The following is a 24655-nucleotide window of genomic DNA, read 5'->3' on the forward strand; positions in this document are numbered from 1 at the left end:
GGGTAGATCACGTAACTAATGAGGGGGTACTGAATAGGATTGGGGAGAAGAGAAGTTTGTCGCACAACTTGACTAGAAGAAGGGATCGGCTGGTAGGACATGTCATGAGGCATCAAGGGATCACAAATTTAGCATTGGAGGGCATCGTGGTGGGTAAAAATCGTAGAGGGTGACCAAGAGATGAATACACTAAGCAGATTCAGAAGGATGTAGGTGGTTGTAGTAGGTACTGGGAGATGAAGGAGCTTGCACAGGATAGATTAGCATGGAGAGCTGCATCAAACCAGTCTCAGGACTGAAGACCACAACAACAACAACAACAACAGAGTGCACAAGCATAACATTTGGTTCTGGAGTGACTTTTGCAGCTGTTGTTGTTTTTCTTCACAATCCTGTTCAATTACTGTCACTCACATTTACACAATACACACATTCATCTGCATTGTGACTCAGAGGATGATGATGTTCTGCTTTATCTGTATGCAGTACAAATCTTTGATATGGTGCCTCTTGAATCACAGAAAATGCATATGAGCAGCAACAATTCACCAACATTCGAATTCACTTAGCTCCAATATAATGCACTCACAATTAGAGAGAAGACTGTTCGGACCATGGGTCTACTTACAACATATTGAGAACATTGCACAGGCACTGTTCATGGTCAAACACAGCAGTCTAACCTACAGGCTTGAGTAGCATCTTTGTTTTTGCAAGCATGCATTTCTCATAGTATTTCCACATTTTTGTCCAACATTTGTGTTATCTACAGTATCTGTATTATGGTCCCTTAGAGTGAACTGATCAGAAATTAGTCATCCCAATAAGAAGAAAGTCTCCCCCCCCCCCAATAGCATGTAATTGAGCTGGTTAACACGCTATTGTTCATTCTTGTGTTAAGTGTATTTGAATCGAAAATTCATTGAGCCAAAAATACCATAAAATGCACCCTCAAAATGGATGCTGAGATTTAGACAAGGGACTTTTATTATAATTCCTTCCAAGTGATAGCTTTCTGCTATTTGTGGAATGTTAACAAATGCATCACCAGGCCTATGTATTTACCTTAGTAACTGGACCACCTGCAATTATTAATACTGGTCACATTAATAAAAGAAACTTGATGTACTCTCTCACAACTATTGAGATTGTGCAACACTTAGATACTTCTGCTCATTTTCTTTGTTTGCATTTCTTATTGATGTGAAGGTGCACTAAGTCCTGATCTTCCTTGTTTTCCTTACTGATTTACTTTTTTATATTCATTTTCTGTGTCTGTTTTGGTGAGTTGATAACATTTTTACAGCCTATAAACTTATTTTTGACATAGACATAAAAAGTACGTGAGTAAGTGACTAAGAGGGTCACCTGAGCCCACTTGCAGGTTGCCCATATAATGTCTTTCAGGGGTAATAAAAATTTGATTTTCGTTATTTCATACTATTACTGACCAAATTTAAAAATCTGTCATACTCTCATGAGTGAAAGGCATAACCTTACAATAAAGGTTCAACACAATAACTCAAGTATTTAAGTTAGAAGCTGCGTATGTCTTGAGGGTGCATATAACCCAGACTATAGTCAACCAGTATTTGTAAATGATAACATGACCAATTTACAACAAACCTTGCAAACCTCTTTGAAACCTTTCTAGCTGAAACCCCCTACAAAATAATACAAGAAAAAAGTTTATCACTTACTACATGGCTGTTTAATTTATTACTTCTTTACCACATACTATATTTCAAACACATTTTGCAGACAGTATCTACATATACCGTGGACTGTATCTGCACGGTTGTATCATTGTAAAACATATAGTTCAAGTGATATGACATCATAAACATTAAGATGCATGTAAAACTAGCTTTTCTTAAAACAGAGTGCAATTTAGCCAGATTATACTTACCCAGTATCGCATATTACTCATTTGTAAAATAATGAGATGTGTGAAGATATTTTATTTGTAGAAGTTACTTCTTTAAAGAATCAGGGGTGGAGGCAGTTTACCCATATCTTATAAACAGATAAATATATTTCCATCCTTAGATAATATAGCATGTGGTACTGCTGCTAATAAAGGAACAACAATATTTATTCTTTAAAAAAATTAAATTTTCTGCAACCTGATGATAGTTTGAAGAGTGTAGTGTTTCAGTGATCATGATCACATTGATAGTGGTATCCTTGCATTTCTCTGACCAGTGAACTGACTTACCAAGCCATTTATATATAGGAAGACCTACACGTAATATATATTCCAAACCATGGTGCAATGTGCCATTTTTCACATTCACAAATTATTGCCAAAGCTAAAAGACACATTGACTGAAAATACCCTAGGATCAGGTCCACATTTGGTACTTACACACTTAGTCACACAGTCACAATATATCATTCATTTGATTAATAAAAGAAAGCTTGCTGAACTATCGACTCATTGTAAAAACTGAAGATTTTGAGTTATAAATGAAAGTAAATTTCTAGGAATGAGAAACAAAGAAAAGCACATTTGGTATTTACCTTCTATTATTACTTTATATGATCTGTTGGTAACACTAGGACCAGTGAATTTAAATTACTTGTATTCAGAGTGCATCTTTTGGCAGAACAGTTGAAAGGAAAAGAAGAGGGATGAAGGAAAAGGACTGGCGAGGTTAAGAAATGGGGAGTGTTATGGAATGTTCCCAAGAGCCCTGCGGCAGCGGAGACTTACTGCACCGGGTGAGAAGGAAAGACTGATTGTTGGTTTCTGTGCCAGATGAGATTTGGAAACCTGAGAAATTAGATGTGGAAGATAGGGAAGCAAAGTAAGACAGAGATTACAGGGAGGAAAAAAATTTAAGAAAAATCATTGTGCAAAAGGGCAGTAATAAGTGGGAAGCTAAGTGCATGACATGTGGTAGATAGGTGGGGAGCAATGGACAGATCAAAAAATGAAAGATGTAGAAAAATAAACGGGAGTGAAGAAAAGGAATAGTTACTGAAAATAAATGCTGACACCATAGAAATAACGCAATTTTAGGCCATGTGGTTGGCATGACCAAGCACTTGCTGTAATGCCAATTCCCACCTGTCGAGTTCTGAGACACTAGTGTCGGGCACTGAAATCATGACTGTCATGTTGCAGCACAGTACCAAAATTTACCCTCTGTCTATTCCCATTCACCTTAACTGATAACTCGGTGGCAGTCATACCAGTGGAGAAGACCAAGCAGTGTTTCTATAACAGCTGGTACACAACAAGTGTTGTTTCACAGGTGGCTCTTCCTTGGATAGGATATGTTTGCTAGTGACAGCGCTGGTCTCAGTGGTTATAGGAGGGTGCGTTGGACAAGTTTTAAACTGAGGATAGTCATAGGGGAAGGAACTACAGGATAGGGAAACAGATGCAGAAGGAGCTAGGGTCTGATTATGATGTCGTGGATATTGGGGGTAGTGGGTGACAAAAAGCTATTCTATTTGTGGTGGGTAAAATGTTAGACAGAATGGAATTCATTTCAGTGCATGATTTTAGGATGTAATAGTCTTGTCGAAGTAGCTGATTAATACCTTCAACAGCAGGACAAGAGGTGTATTCCTCAGTTGGTTTTGGAGCGATCATCAGTACCAGTATTGGAAGAGATGGCCCAGGAAATCTGATTTTAATTAGGCTGGTGCTATACATTCAAACATTGACTAATATCATCCATTTCTTATTCCGTTAATACGTATGGTACATGGAAAATCCAAAAAAATGTTCTCCTCAGATGGAAATTGAAGCTGGGTCTCTGACAAGCATGCCAATCACATTTTTTGTCTGGTAACAATATAGAGTCATCAGTTAAGATTTGACAGAAGCTAATCATGGCAGTGTGTTGACATCTAATGGACTTCATTGTTTTTATTGCACTTATTTATGTTCATTTATTCATTCATTGTGTTTTTTTAGGTCCCTTCAATAAGAAGAACCTTCAGAGATGCAGAATGAGTCAAGACAAAGACATCATAGATACATAATGTATATACTGAATTAACAATAGTCTATCACTATACTGCTTAATGCTGATCATGTTGTGCCATCCAAATTTAACTGAGTAAATTAGTAGGAAAGCTGTTGCTCTGAAAAAAATCTTCCATCTCCTCAGTTTTATTGTATATTTGCTGTTTAACTGCTATCCGGAACTTAAAATTTACTTGAATCAAACAATGGAAAATCCAAGATGGAATGTACAATGCTTGATTACTTGATTACAGTGGTATTTTTCAAAGAATATCTTTTACACCATTAGATACACAGTTTTATTTACAGTATATTATTGCTTGTCATACAGCTTTATAAAACACTACTAATTGCCTGCTAACTATCAGAACTTCTGAAATCTTCAGTCTGGATGTCCAGATAATGTGCTGAAAGAATGGCTAATTAGGTGAACAGGAAAGGGAATGGGATGAGAAAGAGATAGGAAGGAAATAATGACTTCCAACTGCTCAGGGTATTGCGACAATGCAACAATGAGAATTGAAAATTTATGCCAGACCGGGAGTTGAACCCAGATGCTCCACTTCTCTAAAATGGTTGCCTTACCTGCCTTGGCCATCTAGATATGCTTTCTGTCAAAACCCAAATTCTCAACTTTCCATTGACCTCTCCACAATGAACCCTGCCCATTAAACCCCCTACTCACAGATTTCTGTCTCCCATAGGAGTTCAGATATTGGTTTCTCATCAAACAGCCATCATGCCCATAGAATTATAGATATAAGTGATGTCTGTTCTGTCAGACATATCTCTCAGAAGATACACTGTGGATGCACAACACCCACAGGAATCAGAAAACTGCAAGTAAGGGGTTAATGTGTGGACATCATTGCAGTTCAGCATGCAGAAAGCTGGGGATTTTGGGTCTGACAGAAAGCATGTCCAGATGGATAAGGCAACCATTCTAAAGTGGAGCAGCTGGGTTCGAGTCCTGGTCTCTGCCTCCTTCCCACCCTGATTCTTTTCCATTTCTTTTACCCAATTCTTCATGTACCGGGTGGTTTTTGGTTTTTCCATATTTTTGCCCATAAACCAATAATATCCTATGTAGACCCTGAACCTGTTATGTTCTGCCCACTCATCTAATACAGGGTGCCTAGGAAACCTGCTTTCTCGGATCACTAGACAACAATTCAAGCAAATCATATTAATAGAGTTTATTACAGTAAGATAAATGGCAATACTTAACTTTGCGTACTCACAAAGGCGTGTCGCAAGCAAATGGGGACAACCAAATAATCAATGTGCTTCAGTATATATAATTCCAATACTAGCAAAACAATACAGTTCTTAAGTTCGTAGGATAGCTCATCTTCAACTCGGGCTTCGGCCAGATAGAGTGGCGCTTATATTCTCTTGGCCTAGATGCCGCTCCTGTCTCAGTGTCATCTTAGAGAGGGGTCTGTCAGTGTACTATTGGCTGTCATCGTCTCACAGCCCTCTCTGCTGTAATGTTCCTGGCCGACGTACCTGCACTTGACGTTACGCCGGAACAGAACCCAATGCTCAGTTATTGAAACATTCGTATAAGTGAATGGGAGACTCAAATTTTTCAAGTGATACATTTTTGAAGGGATCGCAGTTCTCAAAGCTTAAAGTTTCACTTATTTAAACAGTCAATCTCTCTGCCTCTGCTGATATCAAGAATGAAACATCAGGATGTATCTATGGTGCTACGTAAAGTTACATTTATATGAAGTCTATTAACGAAGGAAAAGCTAGACTCAGAATAGCCACTGTCCTTGTTATTGAGACACCACTGTTGAATTTGATGTTTTGTAAAAGAAGGAAAAGCTAAACACAGAATAGCTACTGTCATTAATATTGAGACACCACAGTTGAATTTGATGTTTCGAAAGTGAAAAAACAAAAGGGTACACACATATTTTCTTCACATCCTCATTCTCATCATGTTGACATCCTACAAAAAGGAGTGCAGAAAGAGAGAATTTTTGTAGACGTGATGCACTGTAATAGGTGGTTAATTTTTTTTTTATCAAGAACAATGATCATAGTCTTCTCATAAATTCAGCAAATTTATACATTGGCAGTTATTAGAAGAGCTGTTTTATCAAAAATGTCCCTTTTTCCCTTTAGCTACATTATTCACTTAATATACACTGTTTGCACATTACCAGAGACTCAGCATTCAAATGAATATACTGACTACTTTTAAATCATTACAGTTAATTATCATCATTGAGAACAACATTCACAGATGCAGAATGAGCCTAGGTATACCGTAATGGAAGAGGGTAAAATAATAATAATATCAATGATAATAATGTCTCATGATTTGAAGGGATTCACAGTTTCTTCCCTCAGTTGTACTAGAATCACATTCTGAACTCTAGATTAGGAGGTGAAATGCAAATAACTTATTTTTGTGCCTTGTATAACATAAATTACATTTCAGTTGCAACTGAATTTTATTATCGTCACAAATATCAAGTTTACAATGTTCTGCGAGGTACAGGATGTGGGTAGATTCCATAATACTGTGTTTTAAGAGTAATCTTATAGGTGATTTCTGGCAAATACATGGTTTATTTGCATGTGGCTTATTATTAGTGAACTCTGTATTGTATAATGGTGAACATTGTATCCTAGAATGGTAATGAAGATATATAAACCCAGAATCCAAATGTCTGAATAAATATATAAACCCAGAATCCAAATGTCTGAATAACTTACAGAAAGAGTTTATAAGATACATTTAAAATGTCGGAGATTTACAGCTTTGCCTCCTTACACAAATTGTTAAAATAAGACAGGACACTTCCTTTTAATGCAAGCATCAAGCTCAAAGGCACAAATAACAATTTTTATAAGCTCTGTGGCATTAGTTGGGGATCATCAGCAGACACTCTTTCAGTATCGGCACTCAGATTCATATACTCAATGGCAAAGTACTGTGTGTCTATCTGGTTTAATAATCCATTTGTGGAAAAGATAGGTGTACTACTTAAAAATCCATGCACATTGTTAGTGTGTCAATTCAATCTACTTACTGGTTATCTATCTTGAGTCATATTCCACCTTAGCAGTCAGAGGAGTTTGCTACTATGTGAATATCAAAAATTTGTTGATAACCCTGACCTCCCAAGACATCCCACTCTTATCAGAGACAGAATTATTGCTGCTGGCAACATATCTGTCCTGCACAATGCCTGAAATAGTCCTGCATCCACGAGAAGCCTCCCAGATTTAACCAGCCTCAGGCAATTTGGACTACTCTGAATCATGTTCGAACAAGTTTCTGAAGATGTGCAGACACACTCCAGAAATGGGGCCAATTTTCAGCACGGCCATATGACTCTGGTGCTGAACAACAGACAACTGCTCATGTAGTATGAACATGTCCCACACATGCATTCAAGAGTCCTTCTGAAGATTTCCTGGCGGTGTAATAAACTATATAAAAGAACTTGATATTCCACCATAACTACTGTCATTTGTCTTGAATTATGCTGGAGAACTGTGTTGATGTGCAGTAATTTAGAAACCTTTGTATAATTATTCTTGCAATTTGAAGACTCTTAACATATGCCCAACAATAAACACATGAATTAAAATTGTTGTGGTAGAATAGAGCTCTTCACTTTTATTAGTTTGCAACCGTAAATATAGGTTTTATAATGCTGAAAAGATGTGAAACTGTTACATACTTGTTCAGTTATTATTTTGCTTGTGACTAGTTCAGTCAATCCACAGTTCTTTCTTCAGATAAATAAATAAACCAACAACTTCAAATTACTTTTGAGTCTTTGAAACAATATTATGAAAAGGAAAGTGGCCACTCACCATATAGTGGAGATGCTGAGTCGACGATGTATGGTGAGTGGCATCTTTCCTTTTCATAATATTGTTACATTCCATCCTGGATTTTCCACTGTTTGTTTTTTGAGTCCTTGACTTATGCATCGATCACAAACAGGGACTAACTAAGTGCCAAACCTTGTGAGGTGCCATGCTTATGTTTCATCTACTATGAGTTAAGTTTTACTCATGCTGTGTGACCCCGGCGAACAGTCTAGCCCTCTGTTTTCTATGCTGGAGGCAATACTACAGTCAGGCAATTATGTAAGTGTTCAGGAGCACACTGAATAAATTTTAAGCCACATAAATCCAGTAACAGTTTATTGTTGTTAGCAGCTGGGGGCTCTAAGCCATCATTAGATCAGTCCAACATAATTCATAAAAACTCTGTTGAAATAATGTTGGGTAAATCCTGTGATTTCATTGTTTTAAATTTTTTAGAATATATGTGTTTATTTAAGAGTATTTAATGAAAGGTGTGACTGATCCACAAGCAGCCCACATCAAGTAATGAGCAGTATTTGAGAAAGGCAGTAAACTCGATTTATGGAATAAGGAAACAAATTACACACATGCAAAACCTTCATAGCACCTCACTGACCAATGATAAATGCAATGCTTACATACAATCAGAAGCTCAAAAAAGGTGATTTAGTGACACAACAATCTGACATCAATCTTGTTGCACTAAGTGTGCAAAGAGTGGACAATCCCTGCTTAGCTATGGCTTTAATATGAAAATTTTTGTGGTTGGCTTTGTGTCACATATTCTCATACATCTGGTGGCAATTATTGTTTTAGGGTGCCAAACAGCATTGTCGTCTGCACACTTGCACATATGTGGGAAGAGTACAGCAAACTATGTTGTCATTTGCCAGTAATCACAAATTTACCATGACTGACCACTGAACTGTTGATGAGGAAAAATCTCTCTCTCTCTCTCTCTCTCTCTCTCTCTCTCTCTCACACACACACACACACACACATATCATTCTTTACTGGTAAATAATAAAGAACTATACGAGAACAGCAGCTACTCAAAACCTGGTTTATGGGCATTGTTTTTTAACTAGTTGTGGATGCTTTTGTGACCTACATTTACACGTCCAGAAATTTATATTGTAAATCAATTTTTTAAAAATTATAACAGAATATTTCAGGCTTCATTTTTTATTTTTTCACATATCACTATCTATGCATTAATAATCTGTGCCCAGATAATCAGGAGTTTGTTGCATTTGATTTACTTAATTATTAGCAAGCTCAGAACAAAATGTGAATATATGTTAGTGTCATGACATACAGTAGCAAAATAACACTGACACCACTGTCCGCAAAACTTCAGTTTGTCAGATTAGTTCGGTACTGCACCTCAATGACTTTACCATGTGAGTGGCACAGTGACCCGCTTCTATGATTCGACTTGAGCACTACCACACCTAGAACATACTACCAGCACAATGCAAAGACAAACATAGTGAATGGAACATAATTCATGAAAGTATGCATGGTTAGCTGGATGAACGGTATGATCATTGCAACATAACAGCACAAATGTCATATTTGTTTCTCTCCCAGCCGCGCCCTCCCCCCCTCCAATACCAACCCAAAACTGAGGATTTTCATTTCTGGACATTCTGAACAGCCTGATCAGCCCTCCCCCTCCCCCCCCCCCCCCCAACCACAACATATGCTTAGTAGTCTAAATTTACACTAACCTCTCCTTCAATCCCTCCATCACCTGTTTCTTTCTTTCCAGATTTCCTTCTTTATCCCTTTTACAATCATTTCATAATTATTATGATTGTGTATTTTGTTGTTCAGGCAAACTGACACCACGAAAAAACATAAAGGACTTATAAGCCACATCACTAAAAACTCTGAAATCATGTATCATACATACTCACTTTTTATTTCTTTTTCTCCTTTTGTGGTCTCTTCCTCTTTTACCCACCTTTTCTAGCCCGCCCCCCATCTTCGGCCTGGGCCAACTGCTGACTTTTCACATCCCTGTAGGTCACTGTCAGAGCTGAAATTTCAGTGTCAGTTATTCAGTTATTGCACTCCACTGACACTTTTCTGTTTTTCTTGGTACAGAGTAACATCACTACTCATCTTTCTTTAAACTTTTATGAGTGTCAGCCTGTCTTTTCTTCCAATATGGGATATAAAGAATATTTACAGATGGGAGTCAACTGATGTAATCTTTTCTTATTTTCTTCTTATACTTATTTTGTATCACCAACTGATAATCAGACAAAAGTATGTAAAATTATTGTTTTATTCGTAATTTATTTACAATATTCACATAAAAAAGATTATGTACACTGTACATAGAATAACAGATAAAAAAGTAAATAAATACAGTCCTTTGAAGTGTGGCTAAAATTAGTGAGACTGAACTGAACATAAACATTATATTTCACTGCATTAATCTTTCTCTAAGAAGAAGTTGCAAGATTAAGTTTCTGAGTTACCAACAATCCAGTTAAATACCATTTCAGAAAATCAAGAGATAGAAGTATATTATGGACAAAATTCATTTGGATTGTGAATTTTTGTGCACCAAATTACTTCTCTGTAGTTATTTGATATTTATCATGTATCTAGTTACAACAGAGACATTACTTATGAATAACTGTAACACCAATTTAAAGGAACACTAAGTGTGAACAATCATGCCATGAATGTCTTATTTATAATACACCTTAATTAACATATGGTAAAATTGCTAAATAAAAAAGATTAACGCATGATGTGGAGATGTGAGAAAAGTACTCACAGTACTTTCATTTGACTTTTGAAAAACTATGGTTTTAAATTATAGAAAAAGGGTAAATATGGAAGAGGACACATGTCCACAGTCCAACAAATATATCGAAATTAGAATTATAATCATACAAACATAAATAATTGTATTTTATGGGGAGAAAAAAGAATGAAAATGCTATCAATCGATTGGACTTCTGCAGGTATGATTTAAATCATTCAAGGGAATGTGCGCAATTTCGCATGGTCATTGCAAGCCTAATGTCAATACAAAAACTGAAGACATGCTACTGGGCAATAAATGTATTGAATGAAATCAAATCAGGCGAATGCTTACAGTTGAAACATTTATTGATTTTTCCAAATGTGGAAACAATAACTTTGGAGAACTTGTCAACAACATTAAACCTGTCTTAATAACAGTGCCTCAATCTTTACAGAGTATCAGTCTCCATAATTTGCTGCCATACTCCTCCAATATAAACAATGAATCATTCTATGGTCTACATATATATCACAAAACTTCTGATTTATATTTTCTCCATTTCAGTAGCAAGGTCACTTGGTGTTGCTTCAGGTTTCAAGTTTTTCATGAATAAATCTAGTTCATCTTCTTCATCATCATCATTGTCACAGCGATTACCCTGCTGCATGGCACAGGTATTGTCTTCATCTCCTGATAAAATCTCTGGTGATTCGGCATCAAAATACTTTTCTTCCTCATCTTGTGTGCGAACTGCCAGGCACTCATAGTCTGGATTACCATCCACCTTGCTGCTGTGTGGGGAAACATATGTATAGCGAAAGAAACAAAGTCAGTCTCTCTCTCTCTCTCATGCATCCCCCCACCCCCATGCACGCACACTAAACGATGAGCCAAAACATTATGACCTCTACTTAACAGCATATCGGTCCACCCTTGGAATGAAGTGCAGCAGTGGTTCAGCGTGCCGTGGATCTGAATAGTCCTTGATAGGTTTCTCGAGGTATGTGGCACCAGAAGTCTATGCATAGGTCTCAGTAAATTAAGAGCTGTTGGTTTGTGAGCACAGAGCTGGTGCCCAACAGCATCCCAGGTGTGTTCTGTTGGTTTCAGATCAGGCATTCGTGGCCAAGACACCAATGTGAGCTCACTATCAAGCATGATTCTGGCCTTTTAATATGGGCAGTTTTCCTATTGGAAAAACCACTGCTATGAGGAAGACATCAAGTATGAATTGATGCAGGTAATCTGCAATAATTTTCATGTAATTCACAGCTGTATGGCACCTCTGATTACTACCATAGGTCTAATGGCAGCTGAGGTGAATAGCATAACACTGGCCCAAGTGCCCTGTGTCTGTGGCACAGAGCATGTTTTGAGCAACTGTTTCACTGGATGACAGGATATCTGGACACGACCATCGACCTGGCTTAACAAGAAATGTGAGTCATCTGACCAGGTGACACGATTCCAGTGACCCGTGGTCCAGTCTTGATAATCCCTTGCCCACTACAACTGTAACTACTGTGTGGGAACACACAGGATTGTTTTATACTAAGTTCAATGCTCAACAATATGTGTTGAAAGATAAGCTGTGTAACACATGTGCCGACACTAACATTGTACTATGTTGTCAGCTTTATTACTGATCATTGTCTATACAACAGACAAGCCTCTGACCTCCATATTCTGTGATGAGGCATGTGTGTCCAACACCTTGTCTCCTACCTGTGGTTTCACTGTCTTTCAATCACTCTCCACATATGCACACAGCCGACCAACTTTGTCTCTTCCGAGGTGCCTGCTCCCAGGTGCCATGCTATAACAATCTACCTTTTGTCAGCAGATTTCCCCAGTTGTGGCCCACAGGGAACTAGAATTATTCCCCATTTGTCTCTGCCCTGCTTATATTCTTCCTTTGTGGCATTATGGGGCCATAACATCATCAGGCAGCATTTGATCCTGCAGTGGGTAGTGGTCATAATGTTTTGCCTCTTTAGTTCATATGATATAAAACAGTATGAAAGCTCTAAATCTAACAGAAAAATAATGAAAAATCAAGTATGTTGAAAGAAAAAATGAAATGCTACAGCTAATGGATGAAGTATTCAATAATTCCTCTAAACAAGGAACTTTATCAATTAATAGCAAGTTATCTAACAAGTTTTATGCTAAATGGTTTCCAGTTAAGCAGTTTCCACTACATAAGGTTTTGGCAAAGTATCTCCAGATACTGCCAAACAGTAACTACTGATTGTGTAGCAGATCACAATATTACCCTGAGATAGCTGTGATGTAAGTGTCATCAAAAGTTCCTTGTCCATTGTCACAAATTGTACTCACACCACTCTCATTCCACCCGCTTCAGCATCCCAATGGCTGGCTCTCACAATTACTCAGCTGCAGGTTGTGAATGTTATCAACTATTTTCATTTGTACAATTTCTTCTATGACACTACTGCAGTCACCGCTTCCTCATATAATGAAATATTCTTTTTTTTTCCCTAGAACCATATTATATACACTGGTTGCAAGGAGACGGTCCTTTGCAGGACCTCAGGATACCATGATCTCCATTAATGCTGACGACATATCAGACAATAAACCAGGCCATGTACTTCACTTTCTCATGAGCATAAATGTAATAAGTAAAGCCGCACAGCATTGTTGGCTGAGAGACCTCAGTGGGTAAGTTGAGTGGCCTCTTCAGAAAGGGTTTTCTTACACCACACAAAATGGCCCCTTTCCTTCAGATATGAGAGAGTTGTATCTTGTGAGTATTTGAGGAGTGTAGGTGAGTCTAATGGATGAGGCTAGAATATGGTGTTATATTTGGGTTGTATGATGATGACGAGAGAAGGGAGAGGGTGAAATCCAGTACCAGCGCGTAGTTTACTCCTCTTGAATATCACATTAGTCAAAGCACATTGAGACTGAAATGCTACACTACACATCTGCACACAAACCTAAGAGCTGTATATCACAATTTGCTCCTTGTAGAAATAGCATCTCTAAAGAACCTTTGCCCATCAAGTCACCTCCATGGGAAGCAAATTCAATATGTGATACTAGATATATGAGCGAGAGGCACAGTAACCTGATGACAATGAGTTTGAAGATCCCCTATGTGTATACAGCTCAATACATGGAAGGTTATAAGTCTTTGAAGCTTCTTAGCAAGGGTAGTAACCACAGCAACAAAGTAAACAGTAATAGCACATGCAGCTGCAATAGCGATAACTGTTTTAATACATGTTTGGTTACTACTTGAAATTCATTATGATTTAAACCGTACCTATCCCCACACCAAAACTACCTCAATTTCCTGGATTTTGTGCAGTCAAAGAAATCTGCGAAATATACATATATAAAATAGTTAACCAGTATTTTCAAGTTAGTCAGGTACATGGTGGCTCCTTTCTTAACATACTTAGGTACTACTGAAGAATCCTCTTTACTCTACAAGAGAAGCTACAACAGCATTTTGAGTGACAGATGATACATTTGGGTGTCCCTCCTGTGCGTCCTGAGGCACATTTTCTCTGATGTTTCAGCAGGCATTTCAAAATTCCTTCTTGGAATATGTATATGGAATCAGCCGAAACTATTCATTAATTCTCTCATGTGACACTCAATTTTGATGAAAAGGGTTGCCTTGTTTGCTGAACACAATCATTTTTAAATTGGAGTTTTATTTATCCATTCAATAGAACTGTCCCATATTACTCTAGTGAGACATTTGTTTTATTGACATGTATTACCAGGGATATTAAACCACAAAGAATAACCTAGAACTCTTGCTGTTGACAGAGCTGTGTTGCTGCATGGTGGTAGCAGTCAGTGTGGGCCAGGACAGAGTTGTCGCTGCTGGGATACTGGTTATTCTTCATGTTTTCAAATGTATTCTCTGAACATTTTGACTTGCCCTTCAACATGTGCTGTGAAGTCTAAATTTATGCTAGCTTCTTTTCCCATCCTTCCAACAGCTGCTTCTATCTTTCCATATTTCCTTCTTTTTCTCCCTTTATGATCATTTCAAAAGTATTAAGATCATGTGTATTGGGTGCTCAGGTGAAATGTTCCCATGGTTTGGAGTAACAGCGATTAGTATAAATTAACTTAGTATTAAGAAAACAGTCTTAATTGTGTTTTTTTTTTTAATTTGGACTGAAACCGGTTGGCACGAAATAAATAAAAAACACGATTAAGACTGTTTTCTTAATACTAATACTAAATGTAATGATCCCATTAACGAACATAAACCTATGAAATCGAGATGTCACTAAACACGCCCAGAGATGTAAAGAACAATGCATGAGCAGCACCTATTTGATGGAGGGGGTCTGACAGCCAATCAGTTCCAGTAATTCCACCAGGAAGGAGGTACACAGCTCGTGTTGTCTGACCATGCCTTGATGGTCAATATCATGGTTCAATCACGCCTACATTGTTACTTTGTGCCAGGAAGGGCTCTCAAAAAGGGAAGTGCCCTGGCGTCTAGAAGTAAACCAAAGCACTGCTATTTTTTTTTTCTTCCTACTGATTAACTTAAAAGTATGACAGCCAAAACTGAAGCACACTGTACCTGTAATCAAAATCCTTATCATTCCCATCAAGAAAACTCTGATACATGCTGGTAACAAATTCTTCTCGGAGAAGCTCCTTCTCTTTCCTAGACAATTTCTTCGGCTTTTGAGAGCTATTTCGACTAGTCTCAGCCTCATTATCATCATTCTCTCTGTCACTCTGTGAAGGACTCATCTGATTATCACTCTCATCATCCTCTTCTTCTTCTTCCTCCCTCACTAGATCTTGTTCATTTATTTCATTATTTTCTTCTGATTCTTCATCACTGGTATCAACTTCCTCCACTGCTGCCTCCTCATCGTCTCTTTGTTGTTGTTTCAGACGCTCTATTTCTTCTCTGTCCAGCTGATCCATCAGTATTGACAGAAATCTGCAACATTACACAAGGTGTTCAACAAGAATTCACATATAACAGAAGATATCACTAGAAATTAATTCAATTATTGTAAAATTATTAAAAATACATCTCTATATGGATTGCATAAACTTACGTTTTTGCATTTTCATCACATTTATCTCTATTTCTTATTTCTTTCTTGGTGAGGAACTGCCCAATTAGCTGTTCATATAAAAGTGGATTTCGTTTCATCATTTCTGTCTCACTGAAGTATGTCCCTTCATCCAATAATTTCTTTAAGGCTTGGTATCTCCTATTTCGTATGTCGATCTACGAACAAAATTATAAATATATATATATATGGGGGGAGACAGGGAGGGGGGGGGGGGAGGATGAAAGCATTTTGGAAATGTTTACAAAGACATACCATGGAACTAAATACCAATATTAGTAACTACATGAGATTAACTGTAGTGACCGTGTCTCCACTTCTCGAATAATAGAAGAATGGTATCGAACAAGTATTGGACAAAACATCAACAGAAATATCATTATAAACACCGGCAACTGAAAACTTAAAGCAGTATATCTGAAAAGCACGAACATATCACAAATAAACATAATATGCTGCTAACATACGGCATGAATGTTAACCCACTATCGCGAACAGATCGAAAATTCAAGCAGTTGCTTATGCAACGGTACATACGTTCACGTTAAAAGTAGTGACACTTCTGCGGCAATCAAAACATACACTAAGCAGAAGACTCACCTGTTTCTTTTTCTTGCTGAGTCCTCTTCGCAACTGTTTGAGATGAAATTGGATTTCGTACGTATCAAATTTTACACCCGAAAAATAGTCTAAATGTTCTTCCTCAAGGTGGTTCCCAAACCTCGCAAGAAACTGTTCTGGGTTCCGTATTAGAAGCTCTTTCGCTATATCCCTCTTCTGTTGCGTGCTGAGTTCTGGTTCTCCCACCTGCTGACTTTTGAAATGCGCAAGCTTGTTAACTGCTACGTGGTTTAGCATATTCTCACAGAGAATATTTTCCTTCTCATCGTTGAATGACCGTGTCTTTTCATTGGGTTGGCCATTTATTTCTCGTCCTTTTGAAACTTCATCTACTTCCATTTCAATATGATTTAAACAAAACACACATGTATAGATAGCATTCTGATGTTCGTGAAACAGTTAAACAAGAAAAAACATTTACAAGTTGTGTTTACTGCTAACAGTACACCTGTTTGTTTTTGTGAAAGCAGAGATGGGACTATACTATACCGTTTCAAAGACAAGACTGAGTCAAAGATGTTATTTCCGATCTTAACACAACGGCAACAATATCGACGTCAAAACTTTTCCCGGGAATCGTTGATGTCCCGTCCTCTTGAAAGTTTGTGTGAATGCTGTCATCTGAAATGCACTGTGGAATGTTTTGAAGTTCTGTTCAGTTCCGTCAATTGTAGATTGACCTCCTTCGGAAGCATCCGTCTAACACACAAAAAAAAAAAACTGTGGGTGGTAGTGTGGACATACTTTGCAGCCCGGCGGTACACATCTTTGATGTAGTTGTTGTGAGCCATGTGTAATTGTGTATTATGTAGCTGAGTAGCTGACTGTAAGGCAGATGGGTTTGCTTGTCACTTGCTAAGCTTGTCAACTCTTTGTACCATGTGAGCTCTATAGTAACATAGAGACCACGATCTGTAACAGGAATGGAATAGTTCAGATGTAGTTCTCTGAAATTTGAATATACCCTCTACCATAGTCACGAATTTCTTATGTGAAAGCTTCCGCTCGAGCTTTAAATCATTTGATGTGTCCAGTCGTAGAGAACGTGATCGTCACCGTTTATCACAGCCTTTTTTTCTTTTTTTTTTTTTTTTTTTTTGCTGGTGAAACAAACTGAAGAATTGTGCCTTGCCTTTGGGAGGAATCAGAGACCCTGTCAATCATAAAAGGTATTGTATTTTATTTTATGTGGCCTAGTAAGTTTTAAGAGTACAATTCACCACATAAAGTATTGGGCAGTTCGTTATTTATACTATACTAAATTGAAATTTCCTAATTAAAGTTGACCATCTGTTACATATAAATTATGTGAGTAAATGGTAACATGATATTTTTGCACCGGTAGTAATATTCTCCTCTGTTTTTCTCTTGTGTGTGTGGAGGCTGACTACCTCTGATAACCTCGATGTCGATGGAACGTTAAACACAATCATCTTGACCACAGGAGCTGTTAGCTTCACTACCTTTTATAAAGTTTGGGTTAGTATACCCTCATTAACAGTGTAGTATAGTTTATTTACCCTATAAGATAAATTTTTCGTGGCACATGTAACCTCCATAAGATATAAATAAGGTAGTGGTAAAATTTGCGAGTTCTTAGTGTCCTCCATGAAATTCTGGAAAGCACCGTATGTTTTCTATGGTCTTTAAAATTCTTTTTTGGACAGTAAAGCAACTTCTGCTTGCAAGCGCGTTATCCAAAGGAATGATACCACACCTCAGCAGTGATTCCAACTGTAGGCCCTACAGAGTATATATTATCAGTTTCATACAGTAGCATATAGGCCTAGTACTTATTTTTTATTGGTGAAGCTTACACGATTGTCCCATTTTACATGTTCTTTGACCCATGTTCAAAGAAATTTAGTGTTGTTTACAGTTTCTGATGTTCACTAGATATTACAGTAGGGTGTAAAGGACATATCGTTTGTGCAATATGTAAGTGGATGGTTATTGTCTTTTTTGCATTTGATGACTGGCTCTACAGAACAGTCAGTGATGTGTGTGACAGTTTGATTTTGTTCTTCAATTCTTCTACAGTCTTCCCTCCAATCAGAACGTTGTCATTTGCGATTTTTTCCATGTTTGGGAAGGGACTGCTGACTCTTTGAGTTGTTAATAAACAATAGCCAGAAGACTGGACTTAAAATAGAACCTTTATTTTTTGTTTTTGTATTTACTTGCCTTTAGTAGCACCTGTAGCCTACAGCCAGTCCAAACACACAGTGTCTTAAAAAGTTAGAACAAGAATGGAATTCCTTGGTGAATAATACAGGAATCCATCTTGGATAGCTAAAACAAAATAATAGTCCATTTCAAACAGTCCCCCCCGCCACCCCAGACACACTCACAGTTAACAGTTAAACTAAATTGCCCTGAGGAAAGCTTTAGCAATATGCTCAAAATGTTGGTTTTGTATTTTATAATTAAAATCTTTTCTACAGTGACACAGTGCAACACCCAGAAGAATTTTATTCAGTCAGACAGTTAAAATTTGATTTCAACCTTTAAAACTGAATCTCTAGTAATTTATATATGTCCAATACACTGCAACCGATAACTCGTGCGAAGGCGTGAGAAAAGTTCAGTATGGTAAATTATTCCGTATCTAACACGCTTGGATTCATGCTTTTGCCAAGGAGTAGAACGTGGAACAGAAATCAACAATCACAGAACAAATGTCGCTTGTGTATAGCGTCTCTGTTGTCCAGCAGGAAAGTTTCGCGGCATTGTACTTTCAAACACCCGTGCATCTCATGGCGCTGGGCAAAGACAGAAGATGCCACATCAGCCCCCATGGTGGAAGTGGAGCGTAATTCCAAATAGCATGCTGGAAAATTGACCTTTTGCCCATATCTTGAGGTGCGTGGTGGTGGGTCAACTGCGACCCCCGGCTGTGCCTGTGTCGGCGACGATGTTAATGGAGTGGTTGCTGAGTGAGGCGCAAGTTGTGGTAGGTCAGCCGTTGTTACTTCCAGAAAGATGTACGCTGGTTTCACGCGACCAGTGGGGACTACTTAGGTTCCCATTGATCAAGATTTCCACGGTCTTGTTTCCTCTGGTTACGACATGGTGTGAGCCGGAATATGGTGATTGGAGCAAGGGTTTAGTACATTCCGTTCGTAACATGACATGTGTGCAGGAGGATAGGTAACGATGGACAAACATGGCAGGAGTCCCGTGTCGGTGAGATTGCTGCGGACGGAGGCGAGCCACATGTTGGCGGAGCTATTCCGGCTGGTCGCCAATAGGGTTTGGCAGAGTGTCGGTAGCCATGAATTCTCCCAGCGGGTGTAATGCCTTGCTGTAAACCAATTCAACGAGGATAGGTCGCGATGGACAAACATGGCAGGAGTCCCGTGTCGGTGAGGTTGCTGCGGACGGAGGCGAGCCACATGTTGGCGGAGCAATTCCGGCTGGTCGCCAATAGGGTTTGGCAGAGTGTCGGTAGCCATGAATTCTCCCAGCAGGTGTAATGCTTCGCTGCAAACCAATTCAACTGAAGAAGCATCCAGGTCTGGCTTGAATGTGCTTCAGAGTCCAAGTAATGCCACAGGAAGTGCTTTGGCCCATCCGGTGTCATGACACATTAGGGCAGCTTTTAGGGTACGGTGCCATCGCTCTATTAAACCATTGCTGGCAGGGTGATAGCTCATCGTCCGGTGGTGAAGTGTACCACAAAATTTTGTCAACTCTCGAAACAAATCGGACTTGACTTGACGTACCCTGTGTGTCATAATGTGCACCGGGCAACTGAAACGTGACACCAAGTGTGTGATGAAGGTGAAAGCGATAGTGTCTGCTGTAACATTGTCCACTGGTGCAGCTTCTGGCCATTGAGTATACCGATCAATCATCCTAAGTACGTAATGGTGACCATCGGATGATGACAGTGGGCCAAAAATGTCAAGATGGACATGCGTGAATTGTGGTGTTGGAAAGCTAACTACCGGTGAGTGGACTTAGCGATTTATCTTGCTACACTAGCATTTCAAGCAGCATCTTGCCCGTTTGCAGCAATCCATTTGCATTCCAGGCCACACGTAATGCGTTGTTACTAAGCGTGTTGTAGCTTGTATGCCTGGGTGACACAAGTTGTGCAGCGAATGGAAAGTGTCCTTCCAAAATTCCAGAGGTAGGAAGGTCTTGGCTTCGATGTGGACATGTCACAATATAGCTATACATCGCTTCCAGGAATGTCTACCAGCTGCAGGTCCAGCGCTGATTCACCATTTGACAGAATCGCTTGTAATTCCGCATCAGCTTGCTGTGCTGCAGCAAGTTTGGTGTAATCGATCATATTGGCGATGCTGTCGACTCTGGACAAACAGTTGGCCACTACAGTGTCGATCCCAGACACATGACATTTATCAGTTGTAAACTGAGAAATAAATATGAGCTGGTTGTATTGTCTGGGGGAACAGTTCATGTTGTTCTGGTGGAATGCATATGTTAGTGACTTGTGATCCGTAAAGATAAGTCACTTGCTTCTAGTTGTGGTCTGAAGTACTTAACAGATTTGTAAATAGCTAGAAGTTCTCTGCCATGTGCGCACCAAAGTCTTTGTGGGGTTGTCAACTTGCGTGAAAAAAGTAAGAGTGGCAGCCACGTGTCACTACATTGTTGTTGCAACACAGCGCCGACTGCGGTCTGGCTAGTGTCTACAACCAGTGCTAACGTGGCGGTAAGATCTGGATGTGCCAGCAGGGCGGTGTTGGCGTTGTTTTTCTTGGCCGCTTGAAATGCGACAGTCATTTTGTGAGTCCAAGTTATGGGTGCGTTACCCTTGGCTTTTGGGCCAGTTAACACTGTGACTAAAGGTTCCTGTAGCTTAGCAGAGTGTGGCAAATTGCGGCGGAAAAAATTTAACATCCCGAGGAAGCGCCCTAGTTCCTTGGTTGTAGCGGGCCTAGGAATGCGCGAAATGGATTCCACCTTCTCAGGTAGAGGTAGCGATCCTGCCACAAAAATTCTATATCTGAGAAAGTCTACTTCATGTTGAACAAAGACACATTTTGAGGTATTGAGCACGATTCTGTAGTGTTCCAATCGCTTGAATACTTATTAGATGGTGGCGATTTTCCTCAGGCAACAACAAAAAAAACAAAATGTCGTCCAGGTATGCAAACGCAAAAGGTAAATCCTGTAGCACAGAATCTATGAAGCACTGCCATGTCTGTGCGGCATGCCTCAGTCCAAAAGTCATGAACATGCTCTCGAATAAACCAAAAGGAGTGATGATGGCTGTCTTTGGAATGTCACGTTCGGCTACAGGTATCTGTGTGTAGTTCTTTGCACAGTCTAACACAGTGAACACTACTGAACTACTCAATGTGTAATTGTAATCGCGCAACAAGCATACAGGGTATCGATCGGGTATTGTCGTGGCGTTCAGGGCTCTTAATCGCTGCGCAGCCTCCATGCGCCTTCCTTCTTTGGCATTAGATGTAATGGTGAGGACCAAGGGCTGTTCAAAGGCCGGATTACACCTTCATGCTACATAGTCAAATTCTGCTTATGCTATTTTGAGGCGATCTGGGGCTAAACGTTGTGGCCTACAAGAGTTAGGGGATCCATCACTAGTCTCAATATAATGGACAGTATCATGTCTTACCTTCTTAGGTGCTCCGGGTGGTCGCATCAGGGCTGGAAATTCTTGCAGCAGCTCCACATACTCGCCGTCCACTACCTGAATTACCTTGGTAGTAGGGACAACGTCATTTCAATGGGATCCGGAAGTTGTTAGGACGGTGGTGTTGTCGACCAGGCGAGAGTTCCTTATGTCAGGCACCAGGTTGTAGTGGGCGAGGAACTTGGCTCCGATGATTGGTTCAGCAACGGCTGCAACGGTAAAGTCCCACGTGAAAGCGCACCGCAACCCGAGGTAGAGTTCCAAGCGCATCATGCCGTATGTTGTAATCCGCAAGTTATTAGCAGCTGTGAGGCAAATGGGTGTGGACGGTCGCTCCTGATGTAGCATGGTTGGAGGAAAGATTGACAAATTGGAACAAGTGTGTACTAAGTACTTCCAGGTGGAATGTCGGTCACTCACAAACAGGCACCTGGATGTCGGACAGCAACCGGAGGAGGCACTCACTTGTGATCGCCTTTGCCGTTTGGGTAGGCACAGGGCGTCATACACTTAAGTGCTTGCTTGCCAAACTTGCAATGGTACCAACAGACTGTTTGTTCTGTCACTGTCTTAGTCGAGGCTGCCGATGATCGGCTGCGTCAGCGACGACAGAATCGTTGTCGGCTCCTGTTGTCTGTGTCACAGCATTGCAACAGCTCACTGATATGGTGTGATAATAAGTCCACTTTGTTGGTGAGAACATCATAATCCATGCGTGAGACAGTTGTCGCCACGCAGGTGCACGCTGCGGTGGCGGAGCTAACTATTGACGCCGTCATTGCCCCTTGGATCTTATCGGCTAATTCGACCACTGCATCTAAAGACACGTCAGTCTGCGACACCACGATTGCCTTCACTGGTGGTGGTAACTGGCTGCTCCAGATTGTGCACAGTAAGCTGTCCGGGACTGTATCTGGGTCTACTTTACTCTGCAGATGTCGTAGGTACTGTGAAGGTTTCTTATCACCGATGTCCTCATGGGTGAGCACCTGCCAGATTCGTTCTTCTTGCGGAGCGGGCACGCGTCGAATTAGTTCTGCTTTCAGTTGGTCGTAGCTGTTTGTTCCCGGCGGGCTAATTATGATGTCTTGAACCTCAGTGGCATACTGGTTATCTTGTTAGCTGACCACCAGTGTGAATTTCGTGGTGACAACTGTGATACCCGTGTAGGAAAAATTTGTTTTGACTTGGGCAAACCACAGGGATGGATTGTGCGGCCAGAAGGATGGTAGTCACACCGATAGACATGTCACAGAAGTATTTGTCGGCTCTGGTGGATTCGCCATCTCAGTTTCCTGCAAGGCCTTCTCGTAAATTTAGCGTGCACACAAGAGATCCTGTCGAGGTCACCACCTTGTCATTACCGGTTTGAATTACCGCGATCGACAGTTTAACATCTGCGTGTGCTTGTAGGCTGAATAAGGGAAGTAGGCTTGTCTCAGCTTGATGTAATAATTTATTAATGACACCCTGCGGTCGGAACAGACAATAACACACTGCAACCAATAAGTCGTGCGAAGGTGTGACAAAAGTTCAGTACGATAAATTATTCCGTACCTAACACACTTGGATTCACACTTTTGCCAAGGAGTAGAACTTGGAACAGAAATCCACAATCAAAGAGTAAATCACAGAACAAATGTCACTTGTGTATAGTGTCTCTGGTGTCCAGAGGGAAAGTTTTACGGTACTGTACTTTCAAACACCCGCGCGTGTTATGGCGCTATACGATGACAGAAGACGCCACAGTGAATAATACAGAAAGCCATCTTGGATAGCTAAAACAAAATAATAGTCAATTTCAAACAGTCCCCCCACCCCCCCTACCCCCTTCCTGCCACCCCACACCGCATACACACTCGAAGTTAACAGTTAAACTACATTGCCCTGAGGAAGGCCTTAGTAATATGCTCAAAATGTTGGTCTTGCATTTTATAATTAAAATCTTTACTCTGGTGACACGGTACAATACCCAGAAGAATTTTATTCAATCAGACAGTTGAAATTTGATTTCAACCTTTAAAACTGAATCTCTAGTAATTTATAAATGTCCAAATTCTTTGTAGACAAGAGGATTAACAGATAAGAAGGAAGTGGTTGATACATGTGGATCAACTCTGTAGTGAACCGATCATACTCCCAGCTGTATTGAAGGTAGCCACAGATGATGTGATTAATTTCCTGGAGCTTCCCACAGTGCAATATGGAAATGATACGAGGTGGAGTCTATAAAGTTGTTTGGTGACAATCATGCTGTAAATTCAACTGCACTGAGCCTCACAAACTGGATCATTGCCTATGTCCCCCCTGGGGGTCCACAACTCTTTTCGCATGCCCCCCCAGCTCACCGCCGCCTTTTCCCTTCCCTTTCTCCCCCTCTGGGAGTATGTTTAGTGCCTACGTACGGAGACGGATGCTCGAAACTGTACATCGGTCTCTCTTCTATGCTTTCTCTGCTGGCAAGTCTTTGTCCTTCCTTTTTCCTGACCTCTTCTTTACCCTTTTCTCCGCTGCGGCGTTTGAGACCTCTCTTATTTCCTTTCCTTTTCTTTGTTCCTCACTTTCTCTTTTTTCCTCCCTGTGCGTGTCTGAAGGCCGACCCATGCATTCCCATGCGTAGCTGGTGACGGGGTTACGCGTAATTCCCCGCCCCGGGTAGATAGATAGGACACGTACGTACCCCCTGGTAACGGCCAGGCCCAGGGAGGGTGATT

At 39.9% G+C, this 24655-nt stretch overlaps 2 protein-coding genes across 5 annotated transcripts in view; one reads left to right on the forward strand and one right to left on the reverse strand.

Annotated features, from left to right (window-relative positions):
• Positions 1–24655, forward strand: part of LOC124619793 (TATA-box-binding protein 2) — a 136073-nt gene that overhangs the window by 46760 nt on the left and 64658 nt on the right. The window contains exons 1-2 of one of the 3 annotated variants that reach the window (XM_047146385.1): positions 17461–17478; positions 17692–17788. The exons of 1 other annotated variant lie outside the window; for it this stretch is intronic. The gene's annotated coding sequence lies outside the window, so the exon portion shown is untranslated. Of the gene's footprint in view, positions 1–17091; positions 17479–17691; positions 17789–24655 lie in introns of those variants that run through there. One more of the 3 variants, XM_047146384.1, reaches the window with a different exon arrangement.
• LOC124619792 (coiled-coil domain-containing protein 97) lies at positions 10108–16792 on the reverse strand. 2 transcript variants are annotated; one of them, XM_047146383.1, is made up of 4 exons: positions 16289–16792; positions 15671–15846; positions 15178–15549; positions 10108–11383 (listed from the first exon to the last, which is right to left on the reverse strand). In XM_047146383.1, exons 1-4 carry the CDS (start codon positions 16646–16648, stop codon positions 11140–11142), a joined length of 1152 nt encoding a protein of 383 aa, XP_047002339.1. In that variant the 5' UTR covers positions 16649–16792; the 3' UTR covers positions 10108–11139. The 2 variants fall into 2 exon arrangements, with proteins under 2 accessions (XP_047002339.1, XP_047002338.1); XM_047146382.1 differs by having other exon boundaries at positions 10108–11386.

This window comes from Schistocerca americana, chromosome 6, assembly GCF_021461395.2.
Source record: "Schistocerca americana isolate TAMUIC-IGC-003095 chromosome 6, iqSchAmer2.1, whole genome shotgun sequence".
NCBI classification, from domain to species: Eukaryota; Metazoa; Arthropoda; class Insecta; order Orthoptera; family Acrididae; genus Schistocerca; species Schistocerca americana.

Coding starts and splice junctions, on each gene's coding strand:
- LOC124619792 (XM_047146382.1), bottom strand. CDS start 16,648: ATGGAAGTAGATGAAGTTTCAAAAGGACGAGAAATAAATGGCCAACCC. Junction 15,847..16,288: donor TCAGCAAGAAAAAGAAACAG/GTGAGTCTTCTG, acceptor TTTTGTTCGTAG/ATCGACATACGAAATAGGAG. Junction 15,550..15,670: donor TGTGATGAAAATGCAAAAAC/GTAAGTTTATGC, acceptor GTAATGTTGCAG/ATTTCTGTCAATACTGATGG.